At 38.2% G+C, this 16981-nt stretch overlaps 1 protein-coding gene across 1 annotated transcript in view; it reads right to left on the bottom strand.

The window, feature by feature from the left end:
- Positions 1 to 4469: 4469 nt before the first annotated feature.
- Positions 4470 to 16981, bottom strand: part of LOC139463483 (uncharacterized) — a 32353-nt gene continuing 19841 nt past the window's right edge. Inside the window, exons 2-3 of the mRNA XM_071244755.1 lie at positions 11110 to 11207; positions 4470 to 5278 (exon numbers count right to left, since the gene is read on the bottom strand). Of these exons, the coding sequence (XP_071100856.1) occupies positions 4974 to 5278; positions 11110 to 11197 (393 nt within the window). The 5' untranslated portion in view covers positions 11198 to 11207 and the 3' untranslated portion in view covers positions 4470 to 4973. The remainder of the gene's footprint in view (positions 5279 to 11109; positions 11208 to 16981) is intronic.

Here is a 16981-nt window from a genome sequence, read left to right as displayed (position 1 = left end):
CAAGAATAATAAAAATTCGCCATCTGTATAGGAGAAGAAAGCATCGAACCACAGATGTTGTTTCAAAAGCTCCTGATCTTGCCTCTGTCAACGGACATGGACAGTATAACTACGAACGTGGCGTATGCAACCTAAACTGCCTGCTTGACTTCATTTGAGTGGCATTTGACTGCCCTTTAGACGCTATAAACATCACATACTTCCGGGTAACCATATGAAATGTCTTCTGCCATATGTTCGAGTGTTTCTTCAGGTAAACAACTGACTTTCCTTTGCATGTGTTTGTGACGGGTTCCACCGGTGGGGCAGGACAGTATTACGCTCCCCTTTTCGCGAACACCTGGTATAATCACTGTTTGATAGTGATTCATAGACACAAGCTCAACACATAGTCCGAATTGTACAACTGATTCTGCCAGTTTTGTCGCTTTTATTCGGATATGAAGAAAATTCCCTGACATGCAAACAAGATAATATTTTTCAGGATGCATGCAAGGGATTATAATACTTAATTTGAAATACAGTAAACTACGGTTATAACGAACTCAAAGGGACCTTTAACTTTAGTTTGTTATAACCGTAGTTCGTTATAAGCATATATACAGCATAACTATAGCAAATAGTCGGGACAAAAAATCAGTTCGTTATATCCATCAGTTCGTTATAAGCGTGTTCGTTATAAACGTACCTTACTGTATCTCCAAATATATAAAAAATCCATACCTCTGTCAAATAGTTCCCAAATAACTCACATTGCCTATCGAGGATAACAGTGGGCCTGGTAAACATATTCTTAATTCAGGGGGAAACGTAGTCTTAATTATAGTTGTAGTGTTGATTGAGATATAATCTCTTGATTCAATCTGAGCGATCAGTTATTGTGAGGAGTATGTGAGCGTTTTGTGTGAACTGATTGCGTGTGCTGCACTTTTTGTGGTGGCATATTCTAAATTATTCAGCTCCGTGTCATGGGCAGGTCAGTCAAAAGAAAGGCGGTGGTGTCATCTTCGTGATATCAGGAACAAAATTTGGTCGGTTTTTAACTTCTAATAAATGTACATTTTGCGAAACATTAAATTGGGATAAATCTGCAGGCCCAATAAGTTTGATTCAAGTCGTTGATAGAGTACTTGGTTAATATCTAACGCCCTCCTCGAGTTGTATATCACAAGAGCAATATAAGATTGCCTGAATGACCAGAGAAAATGTCTGTCACACAGCTGACTGTTATTACACCTAGCCTGAAATAGGGCTTCCGGCCTTGGTGTGATATTTTATATCAGCTGCAGTGTAATTAAACTAGGAATTAAATCTCGTTTTCTGATACATGTAGTTCTTGTTATAAAAGATTTATTTGGTCGGTCTGCATTTTGCGGTTATGATTGTCCGATGTGAACAGCTCGAAATCCAGCTAACGGATTGTCCTGCAAGGTCAAATGTGGGGATTCCAGAGTGTCAGCGTCCGAGTACCCCGACGACCTGCTGCACATGCTATCTGCCGTCAGCCTTCCACACACTAAAGCAATTATTTATGGGCAGCAGTGATACTTCTGGAATTTTGCTGACTATTTCAAAAGCTAGCACTCTGCCAGACACGTAACCTACAATGATGAAAATATACATAGGTACGAGTGAGTGAGTGGATTGGTTTTGTTAAACGCCATCTTGTTCAGTCGTCATTTATTATTATTATTATTATTTTAAATTATTATTATTATTATTATTATTATTATTATTATCACGGTATGTCAGTTATATGGTAGAGGAAAATGACGTACGCGTTGGACGTTTACAACATGGTGAATCCCACGTAAACTAGAAACCAAGGAGCATAATCAGGGCGAATCTGGGATCCGAATCCACGATCACCGGATCCTGGTACGTCTTAAGGACACACCCTTCCCAACAATTGACGCCGACTCAGAGGACTGTGACAAACTGGGACATTAGCCCTGGAACGTGTATCATACAGTATGGGAAAACCTGGTACAGCCACTGAATGTTAAAAAATACCCCAACAAATCTCCAGCAATAACTATAGTTTCTACAGTAGAAGCTTACATTCTATTGATCACTAGTACCTATGAACACCCTACAGTAGCAAATACGTTTTACCTAGTCCAGTTCTCAAGAAATAAGGGACATGCTCCTGTGGGTGTTATACAATCTCAGATGCTCTGTATGTTTCGATATTCCCTATGACAAGGATATATAAATCATTTCCCCACTCTCTGTATGTATGGCATGTTTGAAGACGAGACTGAGCGGTCATTAACAAATAGATGACTGAACCGATGCGCTTGAGATGGTGGTTCTCTCACATCGTGGTTTGTACGTCGCGTGAATGTCATTTAACGATCAGTAGGAAATTAACCCTTCCAGTGACACAAAACTACATACAATGAGCCTGTGCGAAGTCTCACTTTCCTACGTACACACGCAATTTGATCAGAGGGATAGTCCCAGACTGCCCTGAGTTTGGATGCGATCTCATTTCGAAAAGGAAATACATACATCTCAGCCACTTTGAAAAAGAGGCAGAGATTTAACTCTTGGGGTATGACTTCTGTCAAAAATCGATGAATTTCCGCCCTCGAGTTTTCCGGTTAGAAATGTTGAAATGTCTCAAGCTGATGCAATGCTTTTTGTCTGTTGGGCAAAAATGTACTGTTGGTTTATCCATCACGCTGACGTGCTTAAAGCAGTTATCAACTGATCGGATACCATACAACGCCGCCTTTCAAATTCACTATTTAACTGTCTGTCATATTAAAGTTCTTCAGAAACATATCTGACGGGTTACGTGATGCCAGATATTATCGTGGCCTCTCTTCACGCATAATCACTGATATTCGGTAAGCAGCCGCAATTCTGGATTAAGCAGCATCTTGAGAGAAATTTTTCAACACTTACTTAATATAAAACGTCAACGCCAGAGAAAACCAGCCTCGATTATCTGCCGAAACGGATTCCATGGGCTTAAGGGTGCATGTTGTGATGAAAACTATATAAATGGATACTGAAAATCGGAGATGATGATGCAGAGGTGTTCGCGAATAGGGCAGACATGTCCTACCCTACTAGTAGCGCCCGCAACGCACACCTTGTGTGCAAGGGCATTTTTAAAAAGTTTATGGTGATGGATGAATGATAAAAAATCCTTTTTTCTTGAAACATATACTGATATTGTATTTGTTTTATGTCTCTGTAATATGAAAACTGTCTGGTGTTAGACTCACACAGTCCGCACGGTGTATACAGGACCGGATTCTCTGGAGTTTGCCAAGAAGATTTCTGCGAAGCGTCAGTGCATTTAAATGTTGATGGCTAATCAATAGTGACAATGAGGACAATGAATATAAGCAGTTACCAAATCCCAAATAAGGTAATCGAGTGTGGGTTTCAATATGCAATAAATGCGCCACCGTATGCACTCACTCCCACCGTCCTGTTCCTGATACAATGCACGTAACAAGAGATTTAAAGATATCACTTGAAAGGAAAATCGGATTGCTTAGAGTTGTTTGAACGGAGATCCGGTGAAAATTGTAAGCGTTTCAATCAACATGACAGAGTCCAGTTAATTTCCCATAAACTAAATGTCTTAGAGACACATCAGTTACAAAGGCCCTTGATGAAGCGATCACTATTTGTCGACTGAAGAAATAACACGCGACTTGGGGAATCTAAAAAGTAAATGTCTCTTTTTGCAAATCTTTCTTCCATTAATTCATAGAAGGCGTTGGACCGATTACAGCAATATTGTGCCACATTTTCCCGATGAATATAGTTTCTTTCATATGGCATGGCATTAACAAGGTAGACTTTAAAGAAAGATTTACGATATCTGCTTATTTCGCAGTGTCATAAAATGGTCATCCCACTTTAGTGATTTTACACCATGGCTAGACTTTAATCAGTTCACTGTATTCCTTAAAATAGTCATAATCACGACTACCGATGGATACCTTAATTTGTTGTGGCGGATACTTCAGTCTGTTTGTCCTCTGGCATTGGCGTTGTATATGTTTTATATGGAATTTGGTGTTTTGTGATCTCAGCAAGTTGTGACAGTAAGGTTTGTTATTGGTTTTAGACTACAAATATGTATGCTTCATGACCACAATCTCAACATGTTCCTAATATCTCTGATTTGTGAAAGCAAGCCAGGATTTCAATAGATTACAACAACTAAATTGCCGGGGAAAAGAAAGTATACATGCAAAATTGGATCTGACCAAAAACTTACCAACGTTGCCAAAACGTTATAAGGCTGGAAACAGTCGCCGAAACACTGCAAACCTAAGGCCCCGAACAACTATAATACCCGTATCAAATCATCACCATGAAATAACCATTTCTTTTTTGTTTCATGTTAAGTCACCATCAAACATATGTGTATACTTTCTTTTCCCCGGCAGTTTATAATGATGTGTACAGAAGAGCAGATAACGAAAACAAACTTCTTCAAAAGTAACACCGCTTTATTCCTGGCAGTCACAGTCATCATATATTACAGAGTCTAGGGGAGAAAATTGCTTTGAAGTATACATTGTAGGGCATTAGCACAGAGATGAAACCTGATTCATTTCTATTCTTCCCTGCTTGTTATTACTAATGAAATATTGCTGATATTTTACTACATTCAAATAGCAAAGATATCCCAACTTAGCCCTATCCCTGGGTCCAGTCCTGGTCAACACCACACCGATAACAAGGCATGTGTTATAAACAGTCTCAATTTAACAAGGATCAAGTATTGGAGAGCACAGACGTTTTGTATATTGTTCATATTGCAGTATAAGGTCACCTATGAAAGCGTATGATATATTCTTCTTAAGAATGTTATTTTTCTTCCAAGTCCTCAACATCATTGCGTCAGTAGATTGCTTTCAGGTAACTAGCTTCCAGTAGCAGTTATAAATTCTATAATACAGTCCATATTGCCCAACCAGCACATCATCAATGTTTAATCACTCCTCTGTCTCCCTGCCCCAGTGGAAGTTTCTTTTAGTATCTTGTCCGTCCTCGTTGACTGGCACCCACAGATCATCATTTCCGCTGCGCCCAAATCTGAACAGAGTGCTGCCACGCTTTCCAAACCGGAAGAGGGTACCGCGCTTGCCGAACCGGAAGAGACCGCCGCGCTTGCCAAACCGGAAGAGGCTGCCACGTTTGTCCATGTCATAAGCATCGTCGTCAAGGAGATCTTGTGACAGTGGAAAGTCCACCGATCGTTTATGATGTTCACTTGGAGCTACTACAGCTGCTTCCGAATCTGCAAGGATTAAATTAATCAATTGTAATCCTGATCAGTATCATAATTTCATCATGCAGCTTACATCTGTTTGTTTAACGTTTATCCCGGAATCCACACGGAGTGCTTCCAACATTTTTGAGTATATGACAACACAGAAAATAACTCCCTATATAATAATAGTTCAGCAAATTAGATCAACTCATTAAAATTTATATGAATTTAATTAAATATAGACAAGATACATATATGAGAAAAATAATACTTTATGAGATAAGTTTCATGTTATGACAATCAGAACGAGGAGGACAAAGAAAGGATTGTAATCGTTGAATGAACGTTTCTTTGGAACCATACACTATACATACAATACCTGAACAGAGTTCAATTCAGGATGATAATATGACCGTGTTTCTTATTCAATGTAGACTATGCAAGATATCATATATACTTTGGAAATTGATGCTTCATTTATTTATAACATAAAACATTAAATATATACTTTAAAAACTAATGCTTGAGTTATGACAACCGGAAGGAGAAGAATATAGTTGCAGTTGCTGAAAGGAAAGAACTGATACACAGTAGTAACACGAAGGCAATACATCACGCCATATACAGGGCAGTACAACACTGGACGTCTACGTGGAGAAGAGGAGGTAAAGGGTATACAGTCACTCAGTATACATAACGGAAGACTCACGAACGTTACTTACCTTAATCATGATAGGAACGTGTAATTAGAATGTTCATTTAGAAGCCAAGGGAATTTCTTGTGTAACCATTACATTAAATATAGCGTTTTTCAGCTTTCTTTAAAAAGATGAAACTGTATGTGACTCTTAAACATAACGAAAACGTATTATCAGATCCTGATATCTGATGAGTGTAAATATGACACATGTTCATATCGTTTGGCTTTAGCACATGTGGGTATGAGAGTGTAAACTATGTGTTATGTAAACTATATCATCATTCAATGTGCACGTTTCCCTCCCAATTTCACAAAACAACATCAATATTGCTTAAATCTGCTTATTTTTTATTCAATTGCAAGTATCATATAATCCCTAAACAGTGTGATGTTTTGTATCTTATATTCAGTCAAACGATGATATATACATCAACATAAGAATATAAATGTAACACTGCCCTGTATCATCTACCGTTCGCTCGACACGCCGAAGACCAGGGTTCGATTCCCGACATGGGTACAATGTGTGAAGCCCATTTCTGATGTCCCCCGCCGTGATATTACTGGAATATTGTTAAAAGCGGCGTAAAACCATCCTCACTCACTGTATCATCTACAGCAATGTGTTTTCATAAGAATATCATGTCTTGTTTCTTTACGAAATAAGCGACCTCTCAAACATTACTTTCAGTGGAATAACCACATTCATAAATGGGTAAACATCTTGTTGAATTGTATAACTTGATAATAATTTCTATAAGAAGAGGTGTCTTGATATGACAGGCTTGTTATATACATCGATGTTCAATTCGCTGTTTTTGTATCACGACAGAAGATTGTCACGTACTTAAAGCAAATACAAATGAATGCCTTTCTGCAATTCACAGTGGTTCCATTACACGGGAAACCATTGTAACATAGGCACACACAGTATAGTTCGATGGTTCAAGCCAATAACAGGCTTTTCAAGAGAAAGTCCGTAATCGTTCATTGGTAATGGTCTTTACATTTACAAATTCTGCACATCGCCTGGTCTCCAGTATCCTCCATTGATATCCCTGCCAAGTTTTGTAAGCATTGGAGATTGTCTTCCAGTGCGACCAGATGGAGCTTGAGCCCAAAGGTCTGATCGTGATGGCGCGTACGGTAGCCCGTTTCCGCCATTTTCACTTTGCGTTGAAAATGTTACCGTGTTAGGGTTGTCGTTTGTCAAACATACAAAGATAGTTCCTGCAATTACTCTGATGAGAATCCCACCGCCCATTTTCACCACAGGTGTTTTTGCAGTCGCCAGATCTCGAGAGTATTCATAATCCGTTTCCGAATCTAATGGCTGACAGACTTCGCTACGTCCATCTTTGGACGCGAATGCTCCCGGTAGTGCACGTTTAGGTAGGCGTGAATCTCGCCCATGTGACGTCCGGTAATGGTCATCGTGGACTCTCCTTGTGTATAGTTTGGGCTTAATTCCAAGTGATATCTTAGTGTAAAGTGAACTTATACCAGCTTTAGTCTTTATTCTGTTCTCTGGAAAAGACGTATATAATATACCTGTGTGGGATTAAAGCTAGTCTGATTTATAATTTCATGACACCAGCAATCGCATGGTCCTAGAATCTTGAAAGAAAACGGGAATATACTAAAACGGTTTTGGAATAATATGACGTTACATGTTCACTGATGATATATGAATTCTTTATGCATAATTGAACTTACAATCCTGATTATATCAGAAATTTAAACCAACAACGTCACATTTTAAGTTTCGGTATTCATCCGAAGAAGGATCAGATTTTGGAGTGGGCTCATTGATTGCATGGGGTATGACTGGCTCAGAATGTTCAGCAAATAACCACTTGGTTTGAGTTCTCTCCCCTACTTCTCCCTGTTGAGTTTGTCTACCCCTTCAAAATTTAGCAGCTGGGGATGATTGATATTCAGGTTGAAACGTTTCACCACCAGAGAGTACAGCGTACGCGTCTTGGTTGAAAAGAAATTTCGGTGCGATGAAAAGTCCATGCCTAATTGCAGGCTTAATGGTCCACATTTACACAATAGGAGGCATATTGAGTGAAAAATCAGTTTCGATTAACAAATAGGAGTGTAGGAGGGTAAAAGCAATTGGTTGTGTGGTTCGAGTATCCACAGCAGGTGGTATGTCAACTGTAGCATTGCTTCTAAATGTCTTATTCATAGTGATGGGGGGGACCAATGTGAAATTAAAACTATGGAATGTCTGAACTTCTTATGTTTTCTTTTCTTGGAAATGAGTGTGTCAACACAATTGCAAGGAAAACAATCACACCGACCAGTATTTACTTTGTTGTTAAATATATCATGATAGTTTGATGGTTCTTTGTTAGAACGGTCTGCAGTGTTAAAATCGCATGAGTTGTCAGATGCTTGTAAACGATTTATCCTGAAATGAGGAAAGGGAATTAAACATGGACGTGTACCTAATGATTTTTCTTGTGAGACTGTAATTCAGGTGTTTCCATGCATAAACATATTTTTATCAGGCGCTATTCATTTAAAAATCCTTATAAAAAAACGGGCGTATGCTTGTCCATGGAAATATCTCTTGAAGGGCAAGATTAAAAGACGCCATTTTGAATTAATGACCTCTTGGAGACGTGACCTTTCATAAATAACCGAAAACGAGACCCACTATCCAGATAAATGTGTGGGGAGACATACCATCAGTATTCTAACCAAAGAAGGGGAAATATTTACGATTTAGTCCGTAAGAAATTGATTTCAAATTCTTTTTTTATTGTTGGCCGGACAAGACAGGGACTCTCTTCTAATGCGTGAAGTCACAAAGATTGACCAGCATCAGAAGACATCACGGAACGTTGTTTACTGATGTGTACATCGTTTTACACCAGTTTACCATTAATCATTTACGGCCGATGCTGTGCAAAACAGTGAAAATAGATGGGACACGATCGCCTGCACGTAGTCTGGTTCTCATACTGCCATATTTATGTACATACCAGTATTTATGTAATTCTCACTGAACACTACAGTTTTGACTTATGTTGATTGGCTAGTTTGTCCCATTGTTGTTGTTTTTTATTAGCGAACGCAGCTTCAGCAACATGACGTCTTATAAACGGACAGTCGCCAAAAATTAAAGATAAAGTCATCTATTGTTCCTAACGTCAGAAACGTTCCAGATAAGGAAACCCACATTCTTTCCAAATTTTCGCAGAAAAAAAGACGGGGCAAAATCAGAAATAACCTCACCGCAACTCGAAGTTACTGATTATCTTTCCCTGGTGAAATAATGTTGAGAGTTCAACACTTATACAATGAATTCAACCGGGACAAATAATCTATAATTCCGAGTTACGGTTATGTTCCTGTAACTTAGAGTATAAAACGTGAAAAGTCTTAGAGTATGAAACGTGTGAAAGTCAAAACAGCGGTGAAACCTGTATGAATGGATCACCGAAAATAAGTGATGACACCAGGTGCTCGCCAAAAGGCTAAGCATGTCCTGATCAACCAGTGTGTAGAGCCATGGTGTGTTTAACATACGGTACATGGAAATGACACGGAGATGAACTCAGTCTTCAAGATATTTGAAAGTTGGCTTCATGGGAAATTTTGGTGACACACAACGACTGGTTACACTGACATCACAAAGTTTCTACTCGCGGGAAATCAAACGAACGAAAACACGAAACACTGGTCTACCTCCCCGCTCCATTAACGCATTAAACTTAAACATCAGAAATAAATTTATTAATTTCAAACTTGATTAGATTCTGATCTGAAATGCAGGTATGACGAATGAACCTTATAATGTTTTTAGGAGCGGACGAGATGTTTTTAGGCTAAACCCAGGCCACAAGATCATTCTACATTTTCTCATTAGGTTCGTAAAGATTCAATCAATACATCCAAGGAAAAAGTTAATAGTGTAAAAAAATCTATTACCTTGTTGCAAAAACATTTGATGTTATATCCTGTGAGTGAAATGACCAAGTGAGTCAATTAAAATGTGGAGGTTCTTTTAAAGGAATTACCAGTCTACTACTGCCTAAACGAAATTTTACAGAAGAGTGGTTTAGTCAGAGGCAAGGGAATCTGATTTCAGGAAGCTAAGCAGAAAGAGACTAAATTACGTTTACACTGGACCAAATGATTTGTACTCCCTAGGTAGCTTGTCTGTGGCTTCTTTGTGGTTCAGATTACAATTGCTTACAAGCAATCGCAATGTTTACCTTTAGCGAGGGTACTCTTTCTTTTAAACATAAGAGAACCGTAAAATTTATCAGATTGCATATGAAATGATAACGGGGTATTCGTTTTACCAACATAAGAGGAATAAATTGAAAAGGAATAAGTTGAAATTGAAGGTTATTCTTGGGAACCAGGGGAGAGAACTGATTAGTGGGTTACAAAACATAAAAATGAAGAATCATGATACTTTAAAGAAGATTAAAACTTATTAATAAACAATAAAACATTCAAAAACAAATCAATCAATCTAAACTAATAGGAGGTATTAAAATACGAAATTACGTGCTGGGAAGTTGCTAGGGATAACTTTGGCGACAACCACATCTCCACTGAACATGAAATGTCGACAATGTATATTAGTTTGCTTAATTGATTGCAAATAGTGATGAAACAACAGACCAAGTAGGTCTTATATTTAATCCAAATGTCATATAAGTCATATATAATATTCATCTCATAATCGGTGTATGAATATTATGTGATTACACCGAAAGTCAAAATGTGTTTTTATTCGATTGAAGTTTAATTCACTTAAATCATCGAAAATAAAACTTTTTAGCCCTTCTGTGACATATTTTTGTTCAATATAAATGTGTAGCCAACTAAATATTAATATGGGTGAAGGGGGTTAACACAGGGGGTGGAAAAATAAGACGCACTTGCATAAAGATTATTTTGCATAATCATTTTAAGATAGATACATGATGAAAATAATTTACGTTAGTATCTAAAATAATGTCTTACGAGAATAGATATCATGGTAATTGGAAATATGTTCACGATGAGTATTTTTGAAAAGCTAAACGTTGTTTAATTTAATTGTGAGATAGATATATCAAAGCAATATCTCATGTCAAATGCGCCTTATGTACTGAAAGTAAACGGCTAAAAGCCATGGGTTTTGTACCTTGTTCCTCTTTGGCTCCAAGAGCCACTCCCGTGAGCACCATAGCGAAAACCAGCATAAGGATAGAGAGGATCTGACTGCTGTCCATGGTTGTGGTGCTGAAAAAGATCAAACACATATAAGATCCACTGTCAATCAACTGTCTGCATAGTAACACTATAGTTTGACAGTATTGACCACAATGAAGTACACTATAGTTCCGATGAAGTGTAAACTATGTATTGTAAAATATACTGTCGGACACCCTGAATACGTTAGCGGAAAGAACAACTGTTTCTTATGTGATTGTGTCAGTTGTTGCTATACGTATATGTTCTTTCTTGTAGTTTTGACACGTGTACCAGATTTAATGACTGAACCTTAACGTTTGAAGACGTACACGTTTACCGCCCATAATCACAATTTGATTAATGCAAATACAATCTGCAACAATATGATATGCAAATGAACGTGTTTGATCCGTACCGCTTTGCTTACTAATTAGGAACTTCTGTGCAATCATTTTGCCTGGAGTTTTAATAACCATCTTTTATCTGCTACAAAGGCAATACACGTTCGATAATTACATGTTGGGGTAACTGAATTAGTAATAAAAGGGTGTCCAGGTACAATTTGACTGCAGTCTTTGGATATGATTTTGTGCTGAGTCTAACGAGAATCTTTTCATAAGAAGATTTACTTTACGACGGCTGTGTTGTCACGGTTGTATTCATGGCCATGTGAGACATCGACACAGTAGACTGCGTTCCATCAGTATTAATGTGGAAACTCACATGGGATATGCCCAAGCAAGTGATTAAATTAATAACGCTGTGATTTTACAAGACATTGACGCACAGGATTCAATGGAGACATTGTGCTGAAAGATATGATATTGTTAAAGAACATATGGTAGAATAAGAGACACCAACGCCAGAGAATAATCAGTCTCGATAAACAAAATATTTGTTTATTTATATAAACGAGTCATCCATAAAATGCAACACAATAAGTGATACCGAAAATAAAATATCAATAACTTCGTGACAACATTGTGAAGCAATGATAACATCAATGCACATGCATTGCATTCATCCCTTTATGCAGTATCTAAACATTGTCCTTAATAGTTAAATTGTTTTAAGATTTAACTTGTAGTCAAAGAACTCAAAATGTTCACATTACCTCTTATAAAACAAAAGGAACATTGGACATATTTTAAAGGCAATAAAAAAGAGTATAAAACGTTTTCTTAGTAATCAGTTGTCAAACAAGCATAACGGGACAACTTTAACAATGTATATAAAAATGCAAATACCACTAAAGCATATTCATACGTCTTAACTTAAACATAGTTGCACTGATTTTGTCACAACAGAAATACGTTTCCTAATCTTGAATTGATTTATCCTTTATGTCAAAGATTTGTAGACACAGTTGAAATCCATGCGTAAATAGCAATGGAGATTAATAACCTTCTGGATGAAAATTAAACTTCTAATTTTAGAAAAGGGAAATGAAATACAAATAATGTCTTGATCATAATCTTTGACAGATTTAATCCGTGTGACAAATAGAAAATACTTCTGACGTCCATGGCAATAATAGCATTCAACAAGGAATAACGTCCTTTGTGAAACTTTCGGCGTATTAATCAATCTGATAATACATGGAGAGAGAGAGCCTATATTCTCTGTGGATTATCATTGCTTCTTGTGCTGAATTAAGACATGTTTTAACCATCAATCGTCTTACCATACTAAAATGGATACAGAAAGAGGGGGTAGAACAGCCTGCGCCCCGCGTTACTCCTACGCTGAGTATGAGTTTCGTAAGTATTAGTCATACATGAAACGAATACTTGTCAGTATTGTCAGAATAAGTGCTGTATCAGCCATATTTCAATAGGACATCCATGTCCTAAGGAATGTCATGTGGTCAGCCAAGGATTACATTGAGCACACGGACTGTCCATCGTGACTGACGTTTAATTCCTGTCTTGATCCTTCAACCATAGATCCAGCATTTGTGTGACAAAGTAGTTATAGATGTGGAATATTTGCCTAGAACTCAACATTTGGGGACATTAATCACCAGACATCGCGAGCTTCTATCACTGGCAGACTGCATTAAGATTCGGGATCAATCTTAATTGGAATCACGTCCTGTAAATAGACTCACAATGTCTGCGCTTTTAGCCTTTACTCGGAGCAGGATGTGCATGCAACGCATGTCGAGTGTAATTACGACGTTTCACGAACAGAGAGTGTCGGGTGTTTCCGTCACATAATTCTATCGCTTTCCCATTCGGCATTTCCGGTTCGTGTCTCAACAAGCCATAACTTTGTTTGCATCCCTCTGTACCGGAATTACATTAATGTTTTATATTTGAAATGCATCTTGTTACAACGGTCACTTAAGGTATTTTATGCTATAACCATTAGAAGGAAAAACCATCCTAATTCTATCACACGAGTCCATTATCTGAGCAAAGTAAGAGCTAATATATGATAATAATTAATTCCTATGTATACAGATGTCATATATCATTATGGACGTCTCGAGATATGACATCGTGTCATTGATGATTCTAATGGAAATAAATCGACTGTTGTGTATTTTAACTTCTGAGAGTTCCTGTGCTGGTTAAGAATAGATTTCTAAGACTCGGAGAGATAGTTGTTACTCACAAAAATGTCTTGTTAAATATAACAATGACACAGCTACTAGTAAATAAAAATATGGGGAAAAATAATAAAAGGCTAGCACCTGATACTGGTCTACTATTGGTGTTTTACAGGTTTAACAGGATATCTCAACACTAATTTCAGATAATTGATAACAGTAATATGTGTCAGTTGAGTGACTATATTTGTTAATTAACTGCGCAATCAGCATTACACAAGCCATATGATGGATGCATCTTATAACAATATCCGGAAAAGATAAATCAGTGATTAATATCATGAGCAGATTCCCACACCATCTGGGTGTGATTACACACAATCAACCAAGTCAACAAGCCAGATCACCCGATCCTTTAACTCGCATCTTACGACAAGAAACCAATTCTAACTCGGAACCCCGATGGGCATGTGAACGACCGGATGTAGTTCAAGCCTTTGAAATGAATTCACTTGTTTCACATATGATAAATGATGTACGATTTCGTTGTGTAGGTTCACACCTTGCGTCAGTTTCATAAATACATTTCATTCAATATTGAATGGATTCGGTAAATTCGTTTCTTCAGACAAGGCTCCAACCAATGCGAATCGTTTCTGATATCATTTGGACTCGAATTTGCTCGAATTTTCCCATAATTAATGTTGAGATAGCTACTTCAAAAACAATAAACCGTTTTAAAGGAAGTGCAATCTAAATTGCTCACATCCATAAAGAACGTTCTCTTGTGGTGCAATTGAATGTGTTACAATATTAAAGCATATTATTTCAATATGGAGATACTTTAACCACATTCGTAACATTAAAGAGCATTAACTCAACACGACAGGCTAAATTGAAATTCTAAATGGTAGCCCAAACTGGACCTATTTGAAGAATATGAGTCGCATGCCCCACAACCGGCCCCCAATATAATCCGTTCTGACATTAATGCTCAGCGGTAATAATAGCGCAGACACTAATGCGCCCTCTATTGAGCAGTTAGCTCGCAAAGCCTGCTGGGAATCATGGTAATTAGCACAGATTGCTTTAGACTGAGAAAGACGTATGAGACCGAATGACTCGGAATAATAGCTCACCTGAACTCATGCATATCGTCAATGGTCACTTGAGTACACAACAATGCTGTGGATATTGTCTATAACCCACAAGGGGGAGTTATTTACACTATCTGCTTGATGCTTTATGCGCCTAAATTCTTCGCAATAAGACAAAAATTGATTTGGATTACGTGGCAGTGTGTCGATTCAATGTGCTACTTTGATCACGGCCTCGGCGGGTTGTGATCATAAATATGCATTCCACTTGTGAGGTAACATGTTACAAAATGATGAAATGTTCTGGTATTTGAAGTGGAGCCTTGTCTTTACTCAGATTTCTATTGCCTGCCTACGTACACTAGTATGAAACAGAAAATGTTAGATCTATCATCCGGTTCACACTGTAGCATACCAAATAAGCTATTATTTCTCACAAAAGTATTCATGGCCAGCCGCTAACATATGTTTGTCTGGACCGGTGTTCTAAGGAAACCAGTATTATCACTTGCAATCACATGCTACCAGAATTGCATGTTACTGTGCTAGAACAGCTATCAGACGACTTATACGTATTGCGCAATTGGAATCAGTCTTGCGGTTATGCTTTTGGTACCGGATGAAGGTGTGGTCAGACGAGGTGCCACTGAATGTATGCCTCCATCCCTGAACGCTAAACATGTGACTGGGTGAGTGTGTTGGGTTTAATGCCGCTATGATTAGTGGCGGCGTGTCAGCAAGAATATGGGAATAAAATACACAGTGATGTGATGGCATTTGGTGAAGTTATCGCGCTGGGCAGCTTGATCATGACTCCTGAGAGTTTTTTGGTATTCAGGTGCTACCCCACACTGAAGTACATGCAGTGTCTCCTTAGGCAATGGACTGTTCGAAATATGCACCCAGCCCTAGATGGTATTTTTTATATATTATTATCATTATCATTATTATTATTATTATTATTATTATTATACAACACAGATTAAAATACACATGCAGCAAAGATGGCTTGGGTGATCCTTGCACAGTCAGGCTGGGCCCTTGCCCCCTCTACACGTAGCCCAGCAGTCAGCTAATGGGACTTAGCCCAGGAAGCGTTGCCTAGTCGAACCCACCCAGAACCTTTCGGAGAATGTGAAGGCCCCCCAACACTGCAGCCTTCTGCATTAACCAGATTGTCAGAAGGGCTGTATTCCTGGTAGCAAACCCGGGTGTACTCTGTCAATGTCAATCAACAGATTGGGAGGTACCAAACAATGGGGAGTCTCGGTACTTGGGATGCAAGCGTGACATTTCGAAAGTGAGGTCCGCATGTTTTTCCCGAATCTTGTCACTCACATTCGTGTCAAAAGGGACAGAAAATTCAATGATATAAATGATTTCATTGGATTTATCATAAAGGACAAGATTAGGTTTGTTGGCCTGGACAGGCTGTATATGGGCCTTTTCCTGGCCCGGGCTCGATTCCCTATATACATGTAGGTACAATGCGCGAGCCCATTTCTGGTGTCCCCCGCCGTGATATTGCTGGAGTATTGCTAAAAGCTGCCTAATCAATGACCCGTCGTAAGATGCTGTTAGATACAAACAGTGTATCTATGATGATTTGGCTTAAAGAATTACGTCTGTAACATACATCCATACATCAGATGAGAGCAGGGTGACACACCAACGCGGTGCTGCGTGGTAACCACAAATTCATACCACAGCGTTGATCGTATGCGATGTATATGCCATATCATTTATAAAAGCATTGATTTCCGCTTATTTCAATGTTGATATCCCATGTTCACAAAAACTGTGAACCATCAATGCAAACATCCAACGCGAAAAAGAAGTAAGACTACGTGATCATTTTAATATGTAAACCGTTAGACAATAAAACTGTGTATTTTCCTATTACATTGATGAGGAAAATTCCCAAGATGGACTCCGGTCATAATTGAGCAAACGTTTGCCGGGGATTGTCAGATAATTTCGCCGGAACGACCCAAGAATCATAAATATGAACACATTATACCATCCATTTAGATAAACGATCACAACATGTGTCTCTGCGTCTAGTCAAATACAGATTGTCACCACCCAATGAGCTTATACTTATATTCTTTCAATGAGATATCTAAAAAGCAGCAAATTATTTCCTATGTATCGAAATTTCAGATAAGTGG

This window comes from Haliotis cracherodii, unplaced genomic scaffold, assembly GCF_022045235.1.
Source record: "Haliotis cracherodii isolate W230 unplaced genomic scaffold, xgHalCrac1.p SCAF_16, whole genome shotgun sequence".
Taxonomy (NCBI): Eukaryota; Metazoa; Mollusca; class Gastropoda; order Lepetellida; family Haliotidae; genus Haliotis; species Haliotis cracherodii.
The sequence above is the reverse complement of the archived record's forward strand: the minus strand, read 5'-3'. Positions and strand labels throughout refer to the sequence as shown.